We start from the raw sequence: 27,700 nt of genomic DNA on the forward strand, positions 1-27,700 counted from the left end.
TGACAAAGGGCAGCTGTAGAGTTTTAACATGTGGAAAACTCCACAGGCAGCAGTTATGTAACTGGAAAGAAACATGATAAATATTTCACACCGTTAGATGAACTTCCAACTCTGACACGTGAAAAGCAAAGAACACAAAACACACCTCAACTCCCCAAAGAGCAAAAAGCTTAAACTGAGAAAGGGCCAAGGCTATTGCTAAAATCGGAGCCCTGCCTACTAGCAAGAGTCTTGAATGCTTTTTTTTCCCCCTCTGGCGTCCAAGGCGGAGCCCGCGAACCCCATCTCCCCCGAGCGCCTCCCCCGCAGCTTCGCCCGTTGGCCAGAAATTTTCCAAAAATCTCCACCCCTGGGCTGAAAACCCAAAAAGTTTTGGGCCAAGGAAAAGGAAGACAGGAGTTGGAGCGAGGCAGGCGGAGTTGCCCTCCACCCCGCCTCCCCCCAACCCCCGCGGCCCGCGCCTCCCACCCCCGGGCTCCTCGCCCCGGGGACAGCTGGCAGTCCCGCGCCGGACCAGACACAAAGCCGATCAATCCCGGCGGCGCGGGGGCGGGGGGACGCCCGCCAGGGCTTCCCTTCCGCTCCTCGCCTCCTCCTGCCCCCTCATTAGGACCCAGCCCACACCTCGTCCGGCATCCGCGGCCCTCCCCCTCCCACCCCTCACCCCACAAAAGGAACAGCCCAGACCCCCCTAGCCCCCGGACAGACCAGACCTGCCCCTAGGCTGCCGGTTGAGAAGCGCCCCCGGCAGGGGGAAACTGACATCCATCAGGGTCCGCCCACCGCTCCCCTTCTCTCCCCGGAGCCAGTCTCTTCTCTCTCCCGCCCCAGAAGTTCAGGGGCCCCTGACCGGCCTCCCGCGCTCCGGTCGCCGGGACCCTCGGCCTCCAAGGAGCAGCCAGCTCGGACCCTGGGAAGATGGCGAGGAGGAGCCGCCACCGCCTCCTTCTGCTGCTGCTGCGCTACCTGGTGGTCGCGCTGGGCTGTAAGTTGCTGGGGTACCCCCACCCTCCCAACCATGCGTGCTGGTACCGGCCCCCCAGACCTCCAGCCCCTGGACGCGGCGCTCGCGGACGGCCGTCTCTGGGGCTCTGGGCTGCGGGTGTGCCGCGGGGCGTCTGACTTGGCACTCAGCGAGCGGGAATCCGGGTGCAGGCAGGCGCGGGGATCTTTGGTTTAGTGTAAATAGCATCTGATTTTGTCAATTCTGGGTGGAGAAAATTCAAAGTCCACACCAGCCGATTCTCACCTTCTTCCAAAGTTGGGGTAAGTTTTCAAAGACGCAGGGACGCGAGCAGAATGCAGAACTCACTAACTACTTAGAAGATGCTAGGATCTCAAGATGGCATCACAGGGAGGCAGGCGCCGGCCACACGCGAAGTACCGGAGAAGGGGGTAGCGTCAGAGTTGTCTTGGTTTCTGAGCTTCCAATTGTACCGGTAAAATGCAGTGCACTTGTGGGGCAGGGGGATGAGGGGAATTCGTGGCTGCTGAGCCAGAATTACTTTTATCCTCTCCACCTGCACATCTATATTCAGTTAGGGAAGTCTGGTCTGGGGACTCTGGCCAGCTGCTGTGTCCTCAGGGGACGTCCGACCGAATGATTGTTAGAAAGAGGCAGAAGCTGAATGAACGAGGAGCGGGGGGACGTCCCAAAGCCCATTTCACGGGGTGGTTCTAAACAGGATTTTCACGGATTCTGGGCTCACGAGATTTAAAATCCTGGGAACGTTGCCTATTATTTTGTTTTCTTCGCGTTTACTTTTTAGGAAAATGGAGGAAATCGAAATAGATCGTAAGCGCTTAAGCAATGAAGTCCTTCTTTTTTCTGTTGTTTTTTTTGTTTTTCGTTATCCCCTTTTTTCTCTTTCTTTCTTTCTTTCTTTCTTTCTCTTTTTTTTTTAATCGAATGGGTTATTATTGTTGCTTTTCAAGTTCTGGTAATATTTAAAATAACCCGCCGAATGAGTGTCTAATACCATAATACAATGACTTTTTCTCACGTTCTTATTGCCGAAGTGAGTATCGCTGAACTCAACGTGATGTGAGCTTTGTTCCTTCGTGGGGGAGAAAGGTGCAAGTTGTCTCAGCAAAGGGGCATGTGCTGACCTATATTATAGAAAATCAAACCAAGACGGCAAGTCTTCACAATAAAACCATTATGCAATTTTGAAACTGGAATCATGTTGGACACACAAAGAAAAAAAACGCAGTAATGGTAAAGGGCAACAAAGAGACGGGCTGGAGGAATTGTCACAAAACTGCTGGGAAAGTTATGTATTTTGTTGATGATCCTAAACTTCAAATTAAAAAAAGACTGATTTTAGAATTGCTACTAATTAAAAACAGAGAAAATGGTTTTACTCTTCTATTCTTATTCAGTGATCAAAATAGAAACAATACACCCTAAGTTTTAAAGTGTAGCCAAGAAATAACCAAGCGGCAAACACAGGGTTAGATGAATGAGCAGAATAACCTCTTCTTCAGACTTTGGGTAAATCTAACCATTGGCTCTTCTAACCCCGACTCCTATGGGGGAATAATGTGGGAGTATGTGTGGATCTTTTCTAGTTTGTTCCCAGGGTGCCAAAAGGTCTGGCATTGCAAGAATGTTTTCTTTTCTTTCGTGTGTGTGTGTGTGTGTGTGTGTGTGTGTGTGTGTGTGTGTTAAATAAACTTAGTTATAACAGTAGATGTAAAGAAATATTGTGAAGATAGTATGGAGAGTTCCCATATATACCACATCTACTTTCTCCTTTTAACATTTTATGTTAGTATGATACATGTCATAATTAATGAAATGGTTTTGGTACATTATTATTAACTAAAGTCCACACTTTATTCAAATTTCCTTCATTTTTACCTAATGTCCCTTTTTATTTCATGATCTCACTCAGGATACTCTATTACATTTAGCAGTCCTGTCTCCTTAGGCTCCTCTTAGCTGTGACAGTTCCTCAGACTTCCCTTGTTTTTTTATTACTTTGACAAGTTTGAGGAGTACTGGTGAAGTATTTTGGAGAATGTCCTTTAACTGGTGTGTTTCTGATGTTTTCTCATGACTTCTATATCAGTATGGGCTTATGAATATTTATTTTATACTTTGGATTATAGTCCAACATGATTTTATTTATTTTGGTCTTAAAATCTAAAATTCTTCTAGCTTTTGCCATTGGGAGTTCTTCTAGTAGTTTCTGTATCCTCTGACATACCTCCATCATTATATATATATGCATTTTTGTTTGTTTTTAGCGCTTCCTTACTTTCTGGAAACACAAAGTCTTCAGGCTGATTTTGTATATTTCCTGCTCCAGTCATCGGCCATTTCTCCAAGGAGCCCTGGTTCCTTTTATTGGAGAATTGGTATTAGAAACCAAGATGTGAGTCTACCGCCATACCACCTTGAACACACTTGATTTCATCTGATCTCAGAAGCTAGCAGGGTCGGACCTGGTTAATACCTGGGTGGGAGAAACCAAGATGTAGGCACTGGGTATGCTCATTGCTATCAGAGTGTTGTTGAAAAACAAGAATGTTTTTCAGGGCTAAGTTTCACTCCATAGTCCTATTTGTGATTTATCCACTCAGGTTTCATGTCCAGATCCAAAAACAGTATATTAAAGGCTATGTATAGGGGCGCCTGGGTGGCTCAGCCGTTAAGTGTCTGTCTTTGGCTCAGGTCATGATCCCAGGGTTCTGGGATTGAGCCCCGCATTGGGCTCCCTGCTCGGTGGGAAGCCTGCTTCACCTCTCACACTCCCCTTGCTTGTGTTTCCTCTCTTGCTGTCTCTTTCTGTCAAATAAATAATTAAAATCTTAAAAAAAAATAAAGGCTATGTATATATCAGACCCTATTCTAAGGACTTTCTGAATATTCTCTCTTTTTAAGTTCTCAGCAAATGCATGATACAGAAAATATCCAAGTTACAGATAATGACCCCCATGGTTCAAGAAAGCTCATTCATGTAGGCTGGAAAGAAATGGAATGGGGGGGCGCCTGGGTGGCGCAGTCGTTAAGCGTCTGCCTTCGGCTCAGGGCGTGATCTCGGCGTTCCGGGATCGAGTCCCACATCGGGCTCCTCCGCTGGGAGCCTGCTTCTTCCTCTCCCACTCCCCCCTGCTTGTGTTCCATCTCTCGCTGGCTCTCTCTCTGTCAAATAAATAAATAAAATCTTTAAAAAAAAAAAAAAAGAAATGGAATGGGGATTTGAAGATCTGAGAATTTGTTCCATAGGTAATTGGACTTTTCTCCTTTTTCTATCTGAGCACGTAAATCCTTCCACTGTCTCCATTCAAAAAGCACTTTGTAAATTTCTTATTCTCTAATTATATACTCATCTTCTTAATATCCATCCCCAGTATAACTGTACTATCCTTTTGTCCTGATCCTAATTTATATAATATCATGCTTATTCCATTCTTTCCTTTTATTTCTATTTGTCTGTATCCTTATTTTTTCTTAGTAGTCTGGAAGACTTTTGTTGTTGCTGCTGCTACTGTTATTTGGGTATGAGTTCACTGTACCTGTTGATATATGGACATTTACTTGTGTGTTTAGTGAAACTATATTTTTCTTTACCATGGAAATGGCAACTCCGTGAAGGAAGGCATTTCTTCATGTTTGCTCACCACTGTATGTACAGCGCTAAGCAAAGTGCCTGGTTAATAGTAGGTGTAAACAGATACTTGTTGATCAGATAGGAAGGGCATGAGGTGGAGTGGGGTGGAAGAAATGGATGAATGGAATTAATGATCTCAATATAAATCATGAAGCCCTAACGAATGCTAAGTAGGTGAGGTGTCAGATTTCTCTGAGGTGACATTTAAGCCAAGCAGTTGAATGTGAATGAGAGCAGTATGCTGTTCTTGACCCTACATGGCTAGTAGCAGTTGGTTCTCAACTCTGGACTGGAACCCGAGCCAGGCTACTTGGCCTGAGTCTGTAATCTCTCATCAACTGATAAGGACTGTGAAGCAGGGAGAGGTCTGGATCTTCTGCAAAATCACAAAGTTCTGCCCCGGTGGTGAAACTGACCCAAAAGAGCACTCCAGGGAACGAGTGCCAGGAAAATTCTGCCCTCTGTAAACATTGTTAAGAACAAAGCATCATCATCAATTTGCGGAGGAGGACCGGTTCCATCCTGGCACGGTCCTAATTATCTGATGAACAGAAGGGTCAGATTGGGCTTGCTGGTAGACCTGATAACGGTTTTAAAGCTGAGACAGAAATGACGTTTAAAAGGAAGAAGTCTAAAACAAAAAGTCAGCATAGAGAGAACAGCAAATTCCCTACGGTTGATAATAGAATACTCACTATCCTGCCACCAGAGCAGGTTAATGAGAGGAGCCTATGCGCATTTACATACGTTTTCTCTCCCCATGGTCTCTATTGCATTGGTTTCCTTTGCTGGGCCTTGTTGTTAGAGAAGATGTTTGGACCTACGGAAGCTGTGTTCATTGAAGTTGGACCAGAAGAAATCTGTAAAGGCCATTACTTAAAATAACCTTTTTATCCCACAGCACTGCTGAGTCAGTAATTCAGTATACCTGTATTGCCAGATTGATGCTTTGAGGAAGATGAAGGTGAATATAGAAAAGGGGAATCAGAATGTAGGTCAAGTGCTTTCTTTGGCAAAAGCAGAGAAAGAAAACTTAAAACTGGGTACTGTTTTCTTGGGAGGTGTTACTGTTAACATGACCAGAACTCAGAAAAACAACCCAACTGTGTTAGCTTTCTATTGCTACAGAAACAAATTACCACAAATTTAATACAACACAGACTTATTATCTTAAAGTTCTAGGGGCCAGAAATCTGAAATAGGTCTCGCTGGGCTAAAATCAAAGTATGGGAAAGGCAGCTATCTTCTCGAGGTTCTAGGGACGAATCAGCGTCTAAGCTGTTTTTCCAGCTTCTAGAGGCCACTGGCTCATGGCCCCATTCCTCCACCTTCACAGCCAGCTGTGCTCGGCTCCCATAAATCTGGTTCTCTCTCATCTACCTCCCTCTTCCGCTTGTAAGGACCTTTAAACTTACGTCAGACCCACCTGGGTAATCCAGGTTAACCTCTCCATCCCAAAGTTAGCTGGTTAACAACTTTAATTCCACCTGCAAACTTAATTCCTATTTATCATGTAAGATAACATGTTTTAGGCTCCTGGGATTAGGATGTGGGCATCTCTGGGAAACCATCACACCAACCAAAAGTGGGATGTACACAGTAACAGTGTAATCAGCATGTAGCCAAGAATATTCTAGATCCCATGGAGCAACTGTAACTTTTACCTTTAAATTATAATTTATAGTGCTATAGAACTGTATTTTTTGAGTTCTATTTCAGATCACATAGTGTAGCAGTAAAGAACACGTACTCTGATGCTGAATTCTGTGTTATTTACTAGCTAACTGTATGATCTGGTCCAAGCTATCTGATTTCTGTGTGTGTCGGTTTACCCATCTGTAATGGTGATAATCCCAATAACAGACTTACTTTGTAGAGGTGTAGGGAGAATTAAATGTGTACATATATATAGCACACTTAGAAAACTGGTCCTGTTATTATTGATAATATTTGGGGTCAGTAGAGTTTAACAGTCATATTATCATTTATAATGGATTTCCTACATTTCAGAGAATCCTATCCAAACACAAATAGACTGTTTCATAAGTATTATACTAATTTAAACAGTTTGTTTTATTCACTTTTATTTTAAAGAATTTATTTTAAAATGTGTTTTTTCAAGTTTTATTACAAAATACACACATATATCTGTATTATCACAAAATACTTGCACGTGTATGTGGACACGTGTCTATCTATCTACATTAAAAGAATATGCTAGGCAAGTGAAGGGGGGGAAAACCATCTCAGATACGGAGGGAACAGGGCTGCACAGAGGTACTTGAGCAAAAGCAAGCAGGAAATGGAGAAGTCCCTTATGGCCAGAGCATGGATGACAGGGGAAGACAAAAGACAGCAGCCAGCTGGTAAGAGGGACTTGTAGGGCATATTTAGGATTTTAAATTTATCCTAAAGACCAGGAGAAGCCACTGAAAGCCCTTAAACACTGGGTATCAGTTAGATTTGCCTTTCAAAGAGAACACATTGGATGGAGTGTGGAGAATGGGTAGGATGGACGGGTGGGTAGGACGTGGAAGTGGGGAGCCCAGTTAGATGTTATTGGAGTGGTCCAGGCTGTTACTTCCAAAGTATTTATTTTATATGGTTTATTGAAAATACGTACATGCACATATATAATTAGACATTTACATCCACCCACAGAAAATTGTTTTATATCTGAAATGTAGTTAATTAAATTTAATCAGGAATTTGAGAGAAAGGGCTCTTTAGTTGTTAAGGAATTTTTTAAAATGGTGTATGTTACATGTGTTTCCAACTCTCTCTTCAGCTCCCAGCATCTAAACATAAAACTAGCTTTTGGGGGTACTGTTTATCGTCTTTCAGTATTATTCTCTGCCCCGCCCCGTGTTTGTCTTCTTCAGCATTGTTTTACCTTATTCCCATCTTGCCATCCTTAAGAGGGTGATTGGATTAGGTTTGATGGGGAGAAGAGTGGCCTTCTGTGTTACTAAGTATGTGAGGGTGTGCCTGTATGAGAGAGACAGAGGCACAGACAGAGATAGAGCGAGGGATAGAGGTGGGGGGAAGGGAGAGAAAGAAAGAGAAGGTGTGTGCTCAAACGAATGCCTGCTAACAGGATCCACAGAATCCTGCTCTTGGAATCTTCAGGCCAGTAAAGGGTTGGAAATGTTTACAGTTTAAATTGTTTCCATGTTTTATGAACAGAGAAGGAAAGAACTACTAGACCTAGTCCCATGAAGGTATTTCAGGAGCTACACTCTTAGCTCTCTACTCTCTTGGCTCAAACAGTCCTGAGCAAGAATTCTTGTGATTTTTTTTTCTTCTTATTTTGGAGGGAGAGAGAGAATCCCTAACCCCAAGCAGACTCCCCACTGAGTGCAGAGCCCGAAGCAGGCCTTGATCTCAGGACCTGAGATCATGACCTGAGCTGAAATCAAGAGTAGATGCTTAACGGACTGAGTCACCCAGGCACCCCAAGAATCCTTGTGATCTTAACAGATGGGAGTTTTAGTTCTTACCTGAAGAATTTTGCCTTTCTCTCTCTCTTATGTCATTGACAGTTTTTATTTGTTTTGTTAGATTTTCTGTTTTGTTTTAGTTTTCAAAATTTTTCACAGGGACAGTGTGGGACTGAGTTGATTTTATACTGGTAAGGAGTGCAAAAGCCTAATCTGGTTTTTCTCCTTTATTCTGGGCGTTTCCAGTTCACTCACTCTCCTTTTGTCAAAGCAGTCACCTGCTGTTTTTAGATTTAGCTTTGCTCACACTGTAAAAACTTGCTAAATACTTTATTTATGGGCATAATCAAAGACAAAAATAGATCACTGTTGAATGCATTTACTTACACATTTAAAAACAAGGTATGTATATGGTAAATTCAAACAGTACAAAAATGAAAAATAACTCTTTTCTAGCCCCCTTGACTTCTATTCCACTCTTTACAGATAGACTACTCTTAAGCTTTTTGCATATAGTTCTAGAAAAATTGGGGGGAAAATATAGTTCCAGCATATATGAGCATACCAGTATGGTTTCTAAATCAAAATCAAAATTTACTATGCTTATTGTTCTGCACCTTCCAACAAATCAGATAATATTGTATATGATATTCTGTGGCTTCCTGCAAAACTTTATTTTTTTATTTTTTTAAAGATTTATTCATTTTAGAGAGAGAGCGTGCACCTGAGTGGGGGAAGGGGCAGAGGGAGAGAATCCCCAAGCAGACTCAAAGACTCCCTGCAGAGCACAGAGCCCTGAGGGTTGGGGGGGGGGGAGGTTTGATCCCACAGCCCATGAGATCTTGACCTGAGCTAAACCAAGAGTCAGAAGCTGATTCCAACTGAACCACCCAGGCACCCCATGCAAAAATTTATTTTTACTAGTAATTGAGCCACAACCCAAAGCTATGTCTCACAAATAGGACTCATGATAACATTTTGCAGAGGCCTTTAAAATCCTTAAGCCAAAGTGCAGCAGGGGCTACCTTCTAGGTAAAACCAACAAAAGTAAGCAGTGAAACAAAATAAATATAACAAAACAGAGGGAAATAAATTCCCAAACCAGTGACCAAATCTAGAAAGGGAAAATTCCAACTCAGATGCTATGAAAAAAGTCCAAAGTAGAGGGTAAGTGCCAACGCCCAGAGAAGACCAACACCAGCACCAGCTAAGACTTACAGACAAGTGCAAACTGGTGCTATTTTTAAAGGAGACCAAAGAAGAAGTAATGACCGCAAATAAAAAGGGAACATGTTGGACTACTGGGAAAGTGCTAAATTTGAAAAGGGAGAATTGTGCTAATGTCTTACAAAAATGTTCTAGAGGCACTTTAAAATAGGAATGGATTCTAATCAGAAGTTGAACTCCATGGAATAAACAGTAACTCAAGGCTCTATTTGTCCAGTAATCTAAACATGCAGTCTTCTATGTCATGAAAATATAGGGTACAAATTCTCCATAAGCTGGGAGCCATGGGTCATTGGACTTTGGCCTCATAGGAGGCTCTTGGTCCAGAACAAGTCAGGGGCTTTCAGACCCTGCCTATGTGGGTGTGTGTATCCGAGTGAACAACTATGCCAGTTTAGATACAGCGTTTCTCCTTCCCAGCCATCTTCTCTGCTGTTGTGTTGTCATTGTTGCAATTTTTTCCATGTGGCAAATGCAATTACTAAGCCCCTTCTCCTTAACCCTCTCCAGCTCATCCATTCCTCAAAGCTGAATTCTGCCACATATTATTACACTCCTGGTGTTCTTGGTATGTTCCTGATTCTCTTTTGTACTTACTGGGTTAAACTGTTACCTTGTTTACATGTGTTTCTCTCTGGATTGTGAGTTTGTCAAGGACAGAGACAATACATCTTTGTGTCTCTAGCACCTAGAATCTTGCCTGGCTCATAATGATTTCCTAATGCTTAATTGAATAGAGGTAAGTAACCTGGAGTTTGATGTTTTATTTGTTTCGTAGCTTCATAAAATGACATTTTATTACTAAGGATCCCAGGACATGTGTAAAATTAATATTCCCTAATGAATGCAAAATTTTGCTGCTCTTAGAACTTCCTCCTCCCTCGTGAACTATAGACTCCCTGGAGTTTAGAGTTACAAGGTAAGATAGAGACTGGTTGGCCCTATAGAGTTTTAGGAAATGTTGCTGATTGCCTGATGCTTCTTGTATTGTATAAAACAAAACAAAACACAAAAACCCCCACATAAGTTCCTCTTGAATTAGTAAGCATTGATTAAAAGTTCAGATGAATCAGACAATACCTCTTCGCAAGTTGCCTGAGAAAAACTACAACACAGGATGTTAGAGAGTTCTACGAGTACTCTCTGAAGCGGGGGATTCCAGACTGTCCTCATGGTCCAACCTCTTTGCCACTCAGTTGATATCACAGCAATCCATGTCCCACAGGAGGTAAAAGTTTACTAAGAGAGAGGGGAGGGCCTGATAAAGTGATCTTTATTTCCAAACCAAAGATGGTTTTCTTAGGCATCCTTTCCAGTAATCATATCATTCTGTGGGATCTTGACGCCTGCTCATTAGCAGTGAAGAACTTTCTTCTGGGTCCACGTGACTCATCAACTAGGTCCAAGGGTATTCTTTCATTGCAAATGCCAAGATGAGATGGATCCTAAGGTTTTCAGCTCTATTGTGCTACTCTCCCAGAAAATCTGACTGAGGATGCTGAAATGTTCAAAAAACACTGCCTGGAGCACTGCAGTGTTCTTCAGACTTTTCTTTATTCCATGTCCTACTTCTCTTAAAAAGAACATACGCCCCAACATACATTTTTGGTAATGAAGTATATACATGTGTTTCTGTATCAATGTATTACATTAATTATAAGATATATATAAAATAAGTATCAGACAAATGAGATAATGAAAAATAAATCAGCAGTAATGCCCTTGGGCGGGAATGAGGTGATGGTTGTCCTGTATTACAGCACTTGATAAAGCCTCTATTATTAAAACACTGCGAGACTGGTACGTGAATAGAATGACAGACCAATAGAACAGAATAGAAAGTCCAGGAATTGGCCCAAGTTCATTCGGAAACTTAGTGTAGATGTGAGATGTATCTTTCCACTTATCTATCTATATATAAAATAGGAGCCCCTCAAACCACAGAGAGTGCTTAATAAATATCGTTACAGTTGGGTAGCCATTTGAGGGAAAATAGATCGGATCCTGACAGTGTACGTGAGGATAAACTCCAAATGAATCAAAGATCTAAATGTCAGTAAGTAATAAGTTCAGCCCCACCCCCAAGATTACAAAAGCATGGATGCCTTCTTTTAAAAACTACATATCAAAAGAGCATCTGCTCGAAAGAAATAAAATACCATACAAAAATCAAAAGACAAATGACTAATTGAGAAAAAGATGTCTGCACTCTAATTCTCAGCCAAAGAGTATCGTCACTGATATACAACAAGCCCTAAAGATGGAAAGAAAATAAAAATATAAAGAACAAAATAGAAGAATGGCGTACATACAACACAAACCCCAGAGAGTTCCCAGAAGAAAAATTTTAATAGTTCTTCAGATATGACACTGCGCTCAACATCACTGAAACGCAAATTAAACTGTCACACAGATAACATCCCTTTCCTGCCAGATTAGCAAAAACACATAACTCATCCGCATCCTCTGTTACTGAAGCTGTGTGCAAACAGGCCTCTGACTCCTGAGGGGCTGCAGAGTGATCTATCTGCTATGGAAAAAGAATTAATTCAGCAATATGTAGAAAAATTGCGTGTCTACTCTGACTCATTCCCCCCGCTACCGGGAGCCTGTTCCAAAGCTGTATTTGCAAAAAAACAAAAACAAAAAAAGCTGAACGAGATTGATACATGGTATTACTTATTTCAAAATTATTTATTATAAAGAAGATGGAAAACTATCAAACGCCCATCAATAAGAGATTGGCTGAATAAAGAACGAAATGGTATGCAACGTAGCAATAAAAAGGAACGAGGGTGATCTCCACGTATAGATATAGCAAAGGAAAAAAGCAAGGTGCTGAACAGTATAATGTAGCAGGCTGTATTTTGTGTAAGAAAGAAATACTGGAAGGTTAAATGAAAACCACTCACAACGGGTAGAAAGGGGCAGAAATGGGACAGAGTTCTCTTAATAACTTATTACATAGATTTGGTTGTGAAAACTTAAATTTTCTGTTTCGAAGAAAAATTCACTAAAACCGCCATCTTGAAAATTGAAAACAAATGGACAGAAATGAACCTCCTGGGTCTCAAGCCGGTGATGTAACCATGCAGAGGAAAGAATTTTTCCAGTCTGAGTTTAGAATAATCCACTGAGTCGTAGAATTTATTTTAAGGATAAATAAAGCTGCAAATGCATTTTAAATGAAAAGAATTGAAAACAGTGGTGTTATTTTGAAATTATACTACAGGAGAATGCAAATCGGTAATGATCATAATGTAGATATTCAAGATTGTCAGTGAAGGGAAAAAGAGATACAAGTATTATGTTTAAAAAGCAGTAGAAGTCCTATCATGTATATTTGAATTGGAAATATCAGTATGAACTCCTAATGCTTTTTTCGTTCCCAAACTGTGTATTTCCTATCTCTGTCCAAATAACCTAAAAACAAATAATCTACAAAAATCTCGCTAGTTTGCCGCCATACACGTTACTTTTGCTTACATCCCCTTTTTGTAGTTCCATGTCAGCTGCAGAATCTCTGCTCTCTGCATGTCTCATTGTCATTCCAGGCTCCAGGCTGAAGGGGCTGACCCCATTTGGGACGGACAGTCCTCATGGCCAAGGGAAAAGCAAAAGACCGACTTAACTAAGTGTTCTCTCTTAAAGCTTCCACTTACCAGGGCATATGTTCGTTGGTGAGAGCAATCACGTGGCCAGAAACGCAACTGGGCTGGGGAAGTGTATCCTGCTAGCCAGGAGGCCCCAGCTATCATGTAATAATAAGTGGAAAGGGAAAGAATAGTTGGGAATAATAATAAAACCCTTCCTACAACACTATAAAAATGAGCATACACATCGTGATCTCTCAATACCCTTCCACACTAACAGCGGCCAGGGAAGCTTTGAAGGAACATCTGATTCCATGTGTAGGGTTGGGCGTGTATGAGTCTGGAAGCATTTATTTTGTTGTGCCAGAAAGCCAGAAAACTCTCCAAGCTCATGGGATCGTCTAAAAGACACACGAATCAACATGAAAAGGCTCACTGTGGCCAAATTAGAGGCAATTTAAGAATCAGAAATGAAAAAAGTATATTGAAGGCAATCGATTTAAAGATGCCAAACAGATTTTAAGTGTATTAATTATAGACATTAAAAAGAGAGAGAGTCGATACGGTTAAAAAAAAATCAGTGCTCTTTGGTCACCCTTAGAACCAACTACATCAATGGCTCCCGACCCCGAGTTTTAACAAAGAAGTAAGCCTTCATCCTGCTTTCCTTTGTATGTGCATACATGTAACATATAACCTTAACTGATAGAGAAAATTTTTTGTTATAGAGGTCAAGCTAGTAAATGTGCAAATAAGAAAAACAGTAGAATCTAGTCATCATCATCTTGCACCATGTCATTGGTTCAGGATAGGGTTATTAAAAATTAGACAAAATGTTGATGGGGACCTTTAAAATGGAAGGACCCGTCTGTTATCATCTAAAACCACTGATTAATCTTAGCATCATTAAAAGTAGGCCAATCATTGTGCAGTACAACAGGAAGCACAGAGCTCTCCCTATGTAGTGTTTGTGCTCCCCCCCAAGAAAATAATTATAAAAATAATTGACCTTTATCTGAATCAAGCCTCAGGGCAAGCTACCTTCTCTTTATAGGAGGGTAGATGCACAGATTAAAGACATGGACAAGCTTAGAAAGTGAGTTGTTCTACAGAATAACTGGCTGGGTTTTCTCAACAAGTCACTGGATGGGAGGAAAGGGCAGGTTAGCTCTGCATTAAAAACAAAACAAGACAAAAAGCCTAAGAGGCAAGTGTAACACTGAAATGCGGATCCCGATTCAAAAAAGATATTAGGCGAATTTGACTAGGGCAGGGTACGAGATTATACTAAGGAATGAATTATAATTTGTTATTTTAATGTTACTGTAGCCATTTGTCTTTAATTTGTATTGATACCTCCTAAAATAATAAGGAAAATTGATTGATAGATATGATTTGCTTTAAAATTTCTCAACAACGAAAAAGATAGATGAAGTAAACGTGGCTGTCTTTACAACTGTCGAAACCAAATAATGAGTATGTGGAGTCTATTGCTCTGTTCTCTCTACTTTTGTGTATATTTGAAAATTTGTCATAGGGCCACCTGGCTGGCTCAGCTCTTGACCTCGGGGTTGTGAGTGCAAGCCCCACGCTGGGTGTAGAGATTACGTAAATAAGTAAATCTTTAAAAAAAAAAAAGAAAAAGAAAATTTGTCCTAGTAAAAAAACTAACCCCCCCCAAAAAAAGAATGTGATAAATATATAAAAATTCCAGTATTTCTTTTCTTTGCCCCTCTGGGTTTTATTGGACTATCCACCTTAGAGTATTCTGGTTAAAGAGAAAATAAATAGACCGAAGTGAGTCTGCTTGAAATATCTGCTCTCTTAAACTGTACACCTTACTTAACCAGAATAAGAAACCTAAATTCTATCTGAATGACCCCCTTTTTAATCTAGCTAGTCTGTTTCACACTAACAGAAAAATAAAATGCCTGAAAACAGACAAAACACCCTGCCATTAACTGAACTCCAAGATCCTGGGTTATACAGCAAAATCTGTTAGTCAATGTGCATAACAGTAATGTTTTTCTTCATAATGTAGTGTGGACCTTTCCGTTCATTTCCTTTCAAAGGGACTTTAATATTTTATTCCCTAAAATCTGAAAGTACCCATTAGATGAATACATGCCAGAGTCATAGACTGATGGTAAGAAAAGGTGAATATAAAAAAGAGAGTTGATTAAATTCCAAAAAATTTAGTTTTTCTCTTGCATTTATTTAATAGAGGCTGGTCTGATTGAGTCTCTTTTGTCCACCCTCTGGCTCTTCCAAAGAACAGAAGAGACTACTTCAGCTTTTTTTAATAGCGTAAGGGCCAACTCAAGCTCATTTCAAAATTGCTCACACTTCCTAAAATATTCACTTAATGCTCAAATCTATGTCATTAAAACTTAATGTCAAGTTCCAAATGAGTTCTTTATATGACTTAATTTCCCATAGTTCCTTTAACCTCGAAGACCCCAAAGCTCTAAGGATTCTCTGGAGAAGATTCTGGCTGTGGGGGAAGAATGGAGGAATTAGAGGCATTTAGAAGCCGCCTGGAGTCTGTGCCAGCAGCTTACGCACACGTTCATTGTAGCCATTTATGTCAGAAGCGATTTCTATGCGGGATAACACGTTCCCCAAATACACCATGAATTCATGAGCAAGAGAATGTAGGCATTAATAGAGGCAGGAGTTCCACTTCACCTCCCATCCCATTACCTCTTAGAGTGGAAGCAAGACTGCATCATCTTCCTCAAAGAGAATTTAGATTTAGAGTCCTAACTATGTGAACAAGCCGGCCATGTCCCTCTTGCTTGCCCCATTCCACACATTCAACTATTTATCTTTGAGGGTGAGATACCGAAATCTGCTGAGTGATGAAGAGATCATTCAAGACAAGGCTTTTCCATGACATGTGCTGAAACATTTGAGGAAATTGAGTTCTTATTATTAGAAAAATAAAAGGACGAATAATTTTGGAAATGGGTTACAGAAATACCTCTTTTAGAGAGCAAAGTGATCTCACCAATGAGTGTGTTGAATATATTTTTTTTTCCAGAGGATGATGGATTCTCCTCTTTTACCTGAAAGAATATCAGTTACATTTTCTATGACGGAGTAACTCAGGGGCATGTTCACACTGACTGGAATGGTGGGCAGAATCATGTTCACTTTTTAAGTTGATTAATTTTATAAGTTAGAGTTCTCAGTCTGTTTGGCAGTGGTGCATTATTGGATTCATAAGTTAAATGTCCAGGTGAAATGTCTCTACTGGAGGGTCAGAGGACCTCCTTATACTTCAAACCATAAATGTCATTTGTTTTCAAAGACGCAAAGAGTATGGCATAAATAAAATGGAGCTTGGGGTGTGAAGACCTAAGATTGTGTCAGTTCTGCTCTTAGTTTTTGTTTTTGTTTTTTTTTTAAAGATTTTATTTATTTATTTGACAGAGAGAGAGAGCCAGCGAGAGAGGGGACACAAGCAGGGGGAGTGGGAGAGGAAGAAGCAGGCTCCCATCGGAGGAGCCTGATGTGGGGCTCGATCCCAGAACACCGGGATCACGCCCTGAGCTGAAGGCAGATGCTTAACGACTGAGCCACCCAGGCGTCCCTGCTCTTAGTTTTTGATAAGGCTTTAGAAAACTTTTATTTGGATCTTGTTTTCCTTATTTGTAAAATGAGGGGGTTTGATTTAATGATGATTAGAGTTCTTCATAATTTAACATTTTGTTTTCAAATGGGGAAAAAAATGTACCATACTTAGATGCTAAAATTATTTTGTATGGTGTTGAGGACTTGTTTTCATTCTAAACTGCCTCTTTCAGGATTCTTATTGGTTAGAACACAGAGCTTGTTTTGAAAAGGATGAAGAAATGGCTCGGTATTCATGGAGTTGATTGTATATTATGTAAAAAGTCTCTATTTGATGCAGTAGTCATCAGGAAGTGGTTAGAAGTTTTGAAAAGTGAAGCAATATACCAAAAGATGGAATTTATGGTAACCAATAACTTTGAGCCTTACATATAGGATAGACTTAGAAGGAAAGAGGTGACTAGAGCCCAAGTATTAGGTAAAAGGGTACAGGATTAAGGTAGCAGCTGCCAAAATTGTTTAGGAACGGTTAAATCCAGAAGACATTGAAAAGAATAATTGGTAAGATTTAGTGGTTGATTAAATATGGGGGGACATCAAAGACATCAAAACAGTAATTTCAAGTTTGTGGATTTGAAGAACCAGAGAAATCATAGTGCTTACATTGAGAAGGAATGATTATTTTGTATATATCAGAAGGCAACAAAATATCCAACTAAAAATGTCTCTGTAGAACATTGGAAAGAGGATGAAAGTATAAGTCCTCTGTAGCTATCCCCTGTACTTCAGTGGTGAACAAAAATAGGGAGATTCACTCTGGGAAAAGATGTTCTCAGGGAGAATACACAGAGGTTGATTAGTAGGCGCAAAGGACTGAACTCTGGAGAATGTGCTCAGTTAAGAATATAAAAGAGCAGAGACAATGAAGAGAAAGTGCCCAGGGAAATAATAGACAAAGTGGGGAGGAATTTTGCCAAGTCAGTTATCTGGAGACCAGAAGAACCAACGGAGATCAGAGAGAAGCTATGGCTAACCTGAAGGATTAAAAAGAAGACAAAATTAGCCTTTGAATGGAACTTTACACTTGACAAAACACTTCACACGAATTATATTACTTAATTCTCCCGTTAACATTCCTGTGAGGTACCTGGAACTATTTTTACCAAGGTTTCGGAATAGTTTTAGGGAGACACAGAGGCAGGACTTGAAGAAGTTAGAACTGTTGACTCCAGATCCCCCCCCCCCTTTTTTTTTTCCTGTGTAGGAGATGAGGATACTGGAAAGTGTGAGGGAAAGTAGAAGGTTGAGGAGATTTTTAGGGGGAATGGAAAGCGCTCTTTTCTGGTGTTTGCTTTGGCACTATAAAGGCACAAGGAGAAGAGAGGAAGCCTCTGTCTCGTCATGTATGGATTTAGAATCAGCATACAGTATCCTGCAGGGGCACTGCAAGGATGACTAATTTTTTCTGTCATAATAAGAAAATAACTTGAGTGTCCATTTAGAGTGTGGGTAATGGCTTAAAGATCTTAATATGTTATTAAAATGCTTTCTGACATTTAGTGTATTTGTAGTATGGTTGTCTCAACATATACAAATGCCTTCTGTTCACAACTCAAACTGAATTCAAAGCAATATTAACCTGAAGGGTAAGCCATAAGCCCGAAAAAAATATTTCATGATCTAAAAATATTGTTTAACTAAATGGGAAAAATATCCAAACATGAGCTCATCCAATATTGTCGAGGGATTTATTATCAAATTTGGTCACCCTGTAGCATCACAGATCATTTAAAAGGGAAATAGAAAAAGTCCCCATAATTTTCTGGCTTTTTTCCTAGAAGTTAATATCAAAAGAAAAACATGAATGTTGTCATGAGCAAAAATAAATATTTTCATATATCACACACTTCCTAAATTTTTTGTATGTATTACCTTTTAAATTGCTATGTGCTATCTGATAGCAGGACACAAGGATTTTTTTCCCCCTTATTTTGAAATGAAGAATAACTCTTTCAGCTAATTTCTGTGATACCATTTGGTAATTTCTTCTGTCTTTTACTACTTCCCAACTTTAGTTTCCATGGGAACAGGATCAGTCAGAAAATATTTAGGACTCTTTCAGAATGTTGAGTCCAAGATTCCTAATTAGGCATCAGGCACTAGCAGCTTAATTAATACGAGTGTCTGTGTTATATCTTTGAAGGTAAAGAAAACTGGGTTAAGATTTCACAATACGTTTGCCTTTTCAAAGACTTTTATTAAAGATTTGGATCAGAGAGCTTTAAAATCATTTAAGCATGTGGGAGAACATGACTGGAAAGAAAAAAACAAGAAAGAAATATCTTTAGGCATACTATTCTGAACAGATAAGAAAACTTAAGAGACACCAATTATCCCAGTTAGATCATCAAAATCGGTTAAATGTTTCTTAGCTGAAAATGTTATCCTTTAAAATACAGCATATTGTGAGTAGGCAGAATTATATTGGGCTTAGGTTTGGAGCAGGGAGTAATTAAAAATCAAAAGAGGTGAGAGAAAATTACAGAATTGAAAAGCCACCAAACTATACCAAAAAGACCTCAATAAATGCTGTGTCCTCTCCAATACCTCCTTTGTAGTTTTTTTCTCTTCATTTATTTATTTTTATTTTTTTTATTATGTTAGTCACCATACAGTACGTCATAGTTCTTGATGTAGTGTTCCCTGACTCATTGTTTGTGTATACCCCCAGTGCTCCATGCAATACGTGCCCTCCTTAATACCTTTCACCAGGCTAACCCATCCCTGCATCCCCCTCCCCTCTGAAACCCTCAGTTTGTTTCCCGGAGTCCATAGTCCCTCGTGGTTCATCTCCCCCTCTGATTTCCACCCCTTCATTTTTCCTTCCCTTCTCCAAATGTCCTCCATGCTATTCCTTCTGTTTGACATGTAAGTGAAACCATATGATAATCATCTTTTCTGCTTGACTTAGTTCACTTAGCATAATCCCCTCCAGTTCCATCCGTGTCCATGCAAACGGTGTGTATTCATCCTTTCTGATGGCTGAGTAATATTCATAGTTTTATTGTGAGAACAATTACCACCAGTGGAACATGGAGATCATAGGCTTACCCTTAAAAAATTAACTTCATAAGCCATGTGACATCAGCTGTGTAAGTGGAGAATACTCTGTCATAGTTTGTAATGCAAAGCTTTCAGGTTTCTGTTAGCTCAGTGTGTGTTCAAGGAATTGAATGGGGAGCTACCAAGGGGTGTTACTGCCCCAGGGAGTGTTGCGGAGTTCTGGGGACCTATTTGATTGTCACAGTGATGGGTGGGTGCTACAAACCTGCTGGGCAGGGACCAGAGCTGATAAATATCTGTGCGCCAGACAGTGTTGTAAAATGAAGAACTTCCCTGTGTCCCTCACCCTGCATCCTTCATGACTTAACCAAGTTCCACTGCATGTTCATGTAAGTGAAAACTTTATAACTGAGCCAAAACTTATACTAATTTAGCTGTAAACAGATTTGGGGGGGGGTACAGCCTTAATGCATAACTAAATATCCACAGTGAACCTGTTCTTTATTTTCCTGTACCATTTGGAATGGCTTCAGGTCTTTTCCCCTTAAATCCCGTTTAACATTGTAAGTGTAGACTAACACCCGAATTCTTCATCATTGTGTATTCTAGTGTACTCATGTATAAACATTTAAAAATTGAAATAGATAATATTTTGCTATATATTCTTATTTCTCTTTAATAGTAAAGGAACATTATATTTAGTTTTCCAAATTTTATACATACTTATATATGTGTAAATATACATATACACATGTAAAATGTTATATTACCCATAAATTTTGTTTTAGGATAGTAAAGGGGCATGAAAAATTTATTAGAAAAAGAGGTCAGGGACGCCTGGTTGGCTCAGTTGGTTAAGCATCTGCCTTTGGCTCAGGTCGTGACCTCAGGATCCTGGGATCCAGACCTGCAATGGGTTCCCTGCTCAGCGGGGAGTCTGCTTCTTCCTCTCCCTCTGCCCCTACCCCACCCCCTTATGCACCGGCGCACGGGCACGCGCTCTCTCTCCCTCTCTCTTGTTTCTCTCTCGCTCGCTCTCAAATAAATAAATAAAATCTTAAAAAAAAAAAAGAAAGAAAGAAAGAAAAGAAGTTCCGGTAGTGCTGAAAACCAACCAATTAAAATAAATAGATGCAAATTACATGTACTTCATTATTGCAATAAATTCTTCAGTTTATGGAAGATAGGACACATATTATATATTCTATTTTTAGGGAAGCTGTTTTTCCCTTTCCAGGGTTCATTTTTAGCTGATGTGAGAGAAAAAATTAAATGGGAGAAAAATGTTAAAATAATGACTCTGTAGAATGCACTGAAGAGTAACTGTTCATATGCCCCCGAGTTTCCCTAAAATATGTCATTTTTTCCCCTTTTTTTGTGGTTTGAGTGAGGGTAGTTTAGATGTATGCAATGTGAAAATTACTTTTAGATTTTTGTTCAAAGAGGCTATAAACTTTAATATTATCAAAGAATTATTAAAGTGTCACTAAAGCCTAATACTATATTTTAATTCAACTAGAGTTTGTGGGTCTGGTATGCCAGGTGGTGTGCTAAATTCCGAAGATAGGTAGTTTATACCATCTTTAAAATACATCTCATGCTCTACATAAATTTATAGTATATGTAAAATATAGTAAAAGAAAAGCTTATCTATCCCATTTGAAGACAAGACATGTTCAGTTTTGTTTGCAGCAGACATTTAATTATCTCTTACTGTTTGTGAAGTATGATGTGGGTACAAATAGGTCAAATAGTTCCTAACATGTCGTGTTGCTAATGCTATCCAATGGAAGACACAGATATGTAAAAGATAGCTTATTATAAAAAATAATAAAGGCTTATAAAAAGTGCTGCATCAGAAAGAAGAAGGGGCTGGGGAAGGCTTTACTTTTCATGATGTTTGAGTGGGGCATTGAATATCTATGGAAGTTCCCCATTTGTCAGGGGAGTGATGGAAGGAGGGGATTCCAGGGAGAGAGAATGGAGGATATAAAGACCTGTGGTGTTCAAAGAGTGGTGGGAACCCTGTGGGGGTGGGGGGAGGACTTGAACACAGGGTCTGTGGGGGTCAGCCATTGAGGGGGAGGCTGGAAAGACAAGCCAGCTCTGAAAGGCCATTTGAAGGAATTTGGCGTTCACCCTGAGGGAAGGGGGAAGCCTCTGAAGGAAGCTAAATAGGATCAGATTGTGGGGCACCTGGGTGGCTCAGTCGGTCATGTGTCTGCCTTTGGCTCAGGTCATGATCCTAGGGTGCTGGGATCGAGCCCCGCATCAGGCTCCCTGCTCGGCGGGAAGCTTGCTTCTCCCTCCCACACTCCCCTTGCTTGTGTTCCCTCTCTTGTTGTCTCTCTCTCTCTGTCAAATAAATAAAATCTTAAAAAAAAAAAAAAGAAAAAGAAAAAGAAAGACTCTTCCTTCAGATGTCTATGAACTCTCTTACTTCTTCAAGTTTTTGTTCAGAGGACACCTCCCTAATGAAGTCTACTCTGGCCACCCTCTTCCATATTGCAACCCCACCTCCATCTGAACTTTTTCCTTCCAAACTCCCTGATTTCCTTAATCCTGATTTTTCTTTTTTCCATAGTACCCATCGCCTTCTAACACACTATATCACATACTCATGCACTGAAGGCAGGGAGCTTTAGTTTCTTACCTATGCCCCCAGTGCCAAGAATTGCTTGATTTATAGTAGATAGCAGCTAAATATTTGCCAAATGAATGGAAACAAAGTTAATTATGGAGAGAATGGAAATGGAATATAAAGAGCTATGCTTAATTTTTTTTGAATTAAGGGATGAACTGCGCGAGATTAATCAATGAAAGCTTCTGAAGCACCTAATTTTGAAATTAGAATTTAGAGGGACAGGATAGAGTAGAAGGCCAGTCAGGAGTCTACTGCTGGGATCCAGGCAGAAATGATGGTCCTCAGAGCAGATGCCAATGGAAGTGATAGTTCTGGGTGTATTTTGAAGGTAGAGCTAATAGGATTTGCTAATGAATTGGATACAGGCTATGGTAACTGGAATCATTAAAGATAAGTGCAAACTTTTTGGCCGGAACAACTGAAAGAACAGAGTTGCCATCATCTGAGTTAGGGTGAGTGAGGCGGGTTTAGAAAGAACGATGTGTTTGAAATGTCTGTTAAACCTTCAAGTGGCAGAGTTAAATAGGCATTTGAATCCGGAGTTCAGCAGAGACATCTAGACCAGAGAGATATATTTGGGAATTGTTAGTATCTGGGGGTGTTCAACGCCGTGAGTCTGGATCACCCCATTAATGGTGGAAGCATAAGCAGAGAAGAGGAGATGACCAAGGATAAGAGCTGTGAGAAGGAAAGCTAGGGAAGCGTGCTGTCCTGGATGCTAAGTGTAGCTGGTGTTATCAGGGTGAAGGGTGTGGTGAGTTGTGGCAATGGAAGTAGTTAGGGAAGGCTTCTACATCATAAATTACGTTTTACAGATGGTGAAGCACAGCCCAAAGAGGCTGTAGCTGACCCAGATATGTCACGGCCAAGATAAAGAGGAGGTCAAATTTAAACACAGGACTTGCCACTCTTAGCAGCCACTTTAATGAAGACATCGTGCTAATCATTTAAAGAAGGGAGAAAAATAAATAACCCTAGCAAAGCATTCTCTGTGTTTGCAATCCAACCTAATACATGATTAAGGTGGAATCATTGGTAAAACACTAAACTTGCGTTGTCACATTGGATAAAAAGCACTGTCACGGGAGAGGGCGAGCTAGGAGGCGAGTGTTTGTAGAGAATCTCCTGTGTGCCAGGAAGTGGATCAAGCAATTCCATACCTTTTTAATCTTATAACCAATTAGGGAAGGCACTATTAGGTTCATTTTACTTCAATGGAAACAGGTTTAGAAGGTTAAGGCTGTAGCTTGCCCCAGGCACTGGGTATTCAAAGCTAGCCGGGTCTCATTTCATCCCTATCAGCTGTGACTTCCTGAAGACAAGGAAGGATTCTGTCCCCAGCTGTAATAAAGCCTTGGGTCACCTTTCCAACAGATGACCCTTTCTTCACCCATCTGGACTTTAATGTTGCTTTTTGTTTGATTTCAGATATTTAATCAAAAAGCCCAGCTGTTGAACATGGTGCTGGTGCTGGTGCTGGTGCAAGGCTATTGAGCGCTTTCTCCATTGGAGAGAAGCCGGGTCTGACACCACCTCATCAAAATATGAAGTGCTAAGGTTGCCTCTACAGCATTTCCAGATATCTGGTGGATTCTGTCACAAAGGCAGTCATCCTCATGCTACATGGGATATCAAACAACAATTTCACTGAATTTTTTGGTAGCAATCACACTTTCTTTTTTAAAGATTATTTATTTATTTAACTGAAAGAGAGAGAGTGAGAGAGGGAGCAGGAGCAGGGGGAGGGGCAGAGGGAGAGGGAGAAGCAGACCCCCTGCTGAGCAGGGAGCCCGACAAAAGGCTCGATCCCAGGACCCCAAGATCATGACCTGAGCTGAAGGCAGACGCTCAACTGACTGAGCCACCCAGGTGCTGCCCCAGTTACACTTTTATACACAGTATTTGGACGCAACTAACTACCTTTGTCCATTTTTTAAATACTTCGTCCGAAAAAGTTTCAAAACTTGGATCTCTAGTGGCACATACTCATTTCCTGGCCTGCTCAGGATGCAGATCTGACTGGAGTGTACGCAGATCGTCTTAAGTTCGAGCTGCTGTAGTGAAAATACCATAGACCGGGTAACTCAGAGACAAATATCTATTTCTCACAGTTCTGGAAGCTAGAGATTCCAAGACCAAGGTGCTGGCAGATTCAGTGTCCGGTGAGAACCTGCTTCCTGCTTATGAGCTGCCACTTTCTTGTGTCCTCACATGGCTGAGATGGGGATCCCTGGAGCCTCTTTCCTAAGGACACCATTCCCGTTCATGAAGGCTCCATCCTCATGACCTAAAGATCTCCCAAAGGCCCCCACCGCCTACTCTCATCATACTGGCCATTAGGATTTCAATACACGGATTTTGGGGGTGGACACACATTCCATTCATAACACAGATCTTCATTAAACCATTGCTTTTGCTGGTCTAGATGACTGACCCTAAAGAGTAGGTTTTGGTGTCAGCTCACTGCTGATGTGTAGAACCAGTTTTGAAACAAAAAGACTGAGTCGGGGAGCTGTCTTTATGGAAAGAGATGGGAAATTATAGTCCCTGGTTGTAAAGCACCTGAGAAATCAGAGTAACTGATTCTGAGGGGTCTTACCTGACAGTTGTAAACTATGACAGCTAAGCAATGCCAAGCCATTGTTTCCATGTTCGGCATTTTCAAATAAATCGTTCTTGTTCCTTCGGCTTCCTGAAGACTAATCAAAGGAAACATGAAGCAACAACAAGCTGGGAGGGTTTCCCTTACGTTTCAAATCTCTTCTGGAAACATTTATGCTAACAGAATTTAATTAGGAACATATGTGTGAACTGTAAGGGTGAAAGCTTTTATGAACCATCATCCAGCAGGAGAGCTGAAAAATAAAATTCATACAACCCCCATATTTTCAGAATTGAAATTTGAGAGGGTGAGAGAGGGCAGGGATGCACTACATTGTTGGTCATATAAACTCCTTAGTATTTTAAAGGTTGAACTCTCAGGTAGTGAACTCTGGAGATCATTTTCTTTATTATAAGTGGTCAAGTCTAGAAAGCTAAATAAACTCGTTAATAAGAAGCCCATAATTGTGTGCAAAGATGGATTATTAGAATCCTCAATAAGAAAAATTGTATCCCAAAAAAATCTTATTCTTGCAAGTTGTTTTTTGTTTTTTGTTTTTTTAGAGAGGGGGAGAGTGTATGTGCAGGTGCGCTGGTTGGGGGAAGGGCAGAGGGAGAGAGAGAATCTCAAGTATACTCTGTGCTGAATGCAGAGCCCAATGTGGGGCTTGATCTCACAACCCTGAGATCATGACCTGAGCCGAAATCAAGAGTCAGACGCTTAACCGACTGAGCCACCCCAGCACCCCTTATTCTTGCGAGTTTTACAAAATGTGCACACATTGTTAGGCCCTCCCACTTCACCCCCAGGGCCTTAGGAAGTACTCCTGCAAGGAAGAGCCCCAAACCTTACACCTTATTAATTCACGGTCAGTCCTCCTTCCTTTATGTGTTTATTCATTATATTTTATGTATCTTCTAATTCAGAAAAAGATTTAAGACATTAGCAGTGCTCTATCTTCCTCTGAGAAATGCAAAGATAACTTCATTTGCATATTATAAATTTGACAGATCAGGAATATTAGAGAATATTTTTGACATTCTGTGCTGATCCCTGTAAAACTCAATTTGTATTCATTGACTGCATGTTTGTGCTTTCAAAAAACGAAAACATTGGGTGCATCAAAACGATTCCCAAATTCATCCAATAAAGCAGAAAAATAAGATGCTGGACATACAAAGAGTTTAAAACAAACATCCATGTAGGGTCAGGAGGGAAAGAGCTTAGTAGATGGTAGAGTTCTACTCACATACGTTGCTTAAGTGGATTTATACGTATCAGATGACTGCAGAATAGCCACTTCACTATCCCCTGACGCACAGAGCCACTGAGTAATCCGTGTGTATCAGCTGTTAGGACATTGTGGGCAGGGATTCCCAGACTCGCATACCTTGGTGATTCAGAACCAGAGTTCGGAGCCCAGATTCAGAAACTTGCTTTTAGCTCTTTGCCCAGAGCTGATCAAAACTCTGGAGAAATGATCTGCACCTGCTCTCAAAAAAAATTATTTATTTGACAATTACACTAGCATGTTCCTGTTTGCTGAGAAATATAACCATCAAATACTACTGATGGTTCTGGACTTTTAATCTTGAAAAACCATATTGAGATTTAGGAGTTAGTAACTATAATCTCAGACTAAAGAGCAGTGAATAATCTTAAATTAAAATGTCATCAAGCTGTCGAAGCCTGATGCGCCGTCTCTCATAAAAGGCTATGCCTGAGACACAGTCCAGACCACATGAGTCGGTTAGTGAGGAGAGACGCTCAGCTTTATGGGTCCTTACCTCTTCCATGTTAGTGTTCTTTGCCTTTACCCCATGTGTTTATTTTGATATCTGACATCTTTCGTACTGATTTCTTATTTTACGCTCATAAAGTTTTAGGGCCATTGCTGCCTGGCATCAGTCTTAGGGAGAACCAGTCCGAACATAGAATGGTCAACATCCCCGCCTTCCATTGAGTCTGTGACCTTTATTAGCATCAATTTTGGAAGGTGACATTCCTTCCTCTTGTCTTGAGAGTCTACTGAATTTGAGTTGACTATTGTCATCAGTCTAAAATCTGTAGTTAATGACACTGGTGCGCAAATTGTGTTTGGCTGAGATTGTCACTTGGGGAATATTAAAGAAAGATCTCAGAATCCTAAAATTGTTTTATGTCCTAGTGGGGAGTGCCTGGTGAGAAATGCAGCTGTTGCTGGCTTTCCAATACTACAGGCCACTGTTAAACATTCGAAGATGTGCTTAAAGAACATTTTTAAAACTTTTTAAAGAATTTATTTTACTGTAAGAAATTAGTTTACTTGTTTCATTTCTATCTACTATCACCCCCAAAATTTAATCATTCACCTCGTGCTGATCAGAGAATGGGGGCTGGGGGGGAAGTTCTGCAGAGCTAAACTAACTAGATATAAATGCACATCTTTGCTTCTCTGCTTTCTAGTGTTGTGACCTTGAGCAAAGACCTCTCTCAATCGTCACATCTGTCAAATGAGGATTTTAACATGGTGGAGTCACATCTTACTTAGATGCTAGGTTCTTATGGGGAAAATTTATTCATAGTGAAAATCACCCTTTAATTCTTTAGGTCATCATTAACTCACTAGAACACAAGCCACGGGTAGCTCTAAAGCCAAGCACAGCTTTTGTTTTTCCTTGTACTTTGGTATGGTTTCCCTTTCTCTCATTAAAAGGAAGGGCCAGAAGGGTTGCCTGGGTGGCTCAGTCGGTTGGGCGTCTGACTCTTAGTTTCGACTCAGATCACGATCCCAGATTTGTGGGATCTAGCCCTGCTCCCTACTCAGCAGGGAGTCTTCTTCTCTCCCTCTCCCCCTGCTCACGTGCTCTCTATCTCTCTCTCTTTCAAATAAAGACATAAATCTTAAAAAAAAAGAAAGAAAAGAAAAGGGAAGAAAAGAAAAGAAAAGAAAAGAA

General features: G+C 40.6%; 1 protein-coding gene across 5 annotated transcripts in view; it reads left to right on the forward strand.

The window, feature by feature from the left end:
- JAM2 (junctional adhesion molecule 2) overlaps positions 1–27,700 on the forward strand; it is an 80,939-nt gene that overhangs the window by 26,978 nt on the left and 26,261 nt on the right. The window contains exon 1 of one of the 5 annotated variants that reach the window (XM_057306879.1): positions 212–985. The exons of 3 other annotated variants lie outside the window; for them this stretch is intronic. In XM_057306879.1, the coding sequence (XP_057162862.1) occupies positions 919–985 (67 nt within the window). In that variant the 5' untranslated portion in view covers positions 212–918. Of the gene's footprint in view, positions 1–211; positions 986–27,700 lie in introns of those variants that run through there. One more of the 5 variants, XM_026518923.4, reaches the window with a different exon arrangement.

Source organism: Ursus arctos, unplaced genomic scaffold (genome assembly GCF_023065955.2).
Source record: "Ursus arctos isolate Adak ecotype North America unplaced genomic scaffold, UrsArc2.0 scaffold_4, whole genome shotgun sequence".
In the NCBI taxonomy this organism is placed as follows: domain Eukaryota; kingdom Metazoa; phylum Chordata; class Mammalia; order Carnivora; family Ursidae; genus Ursus; species Ursus arctos.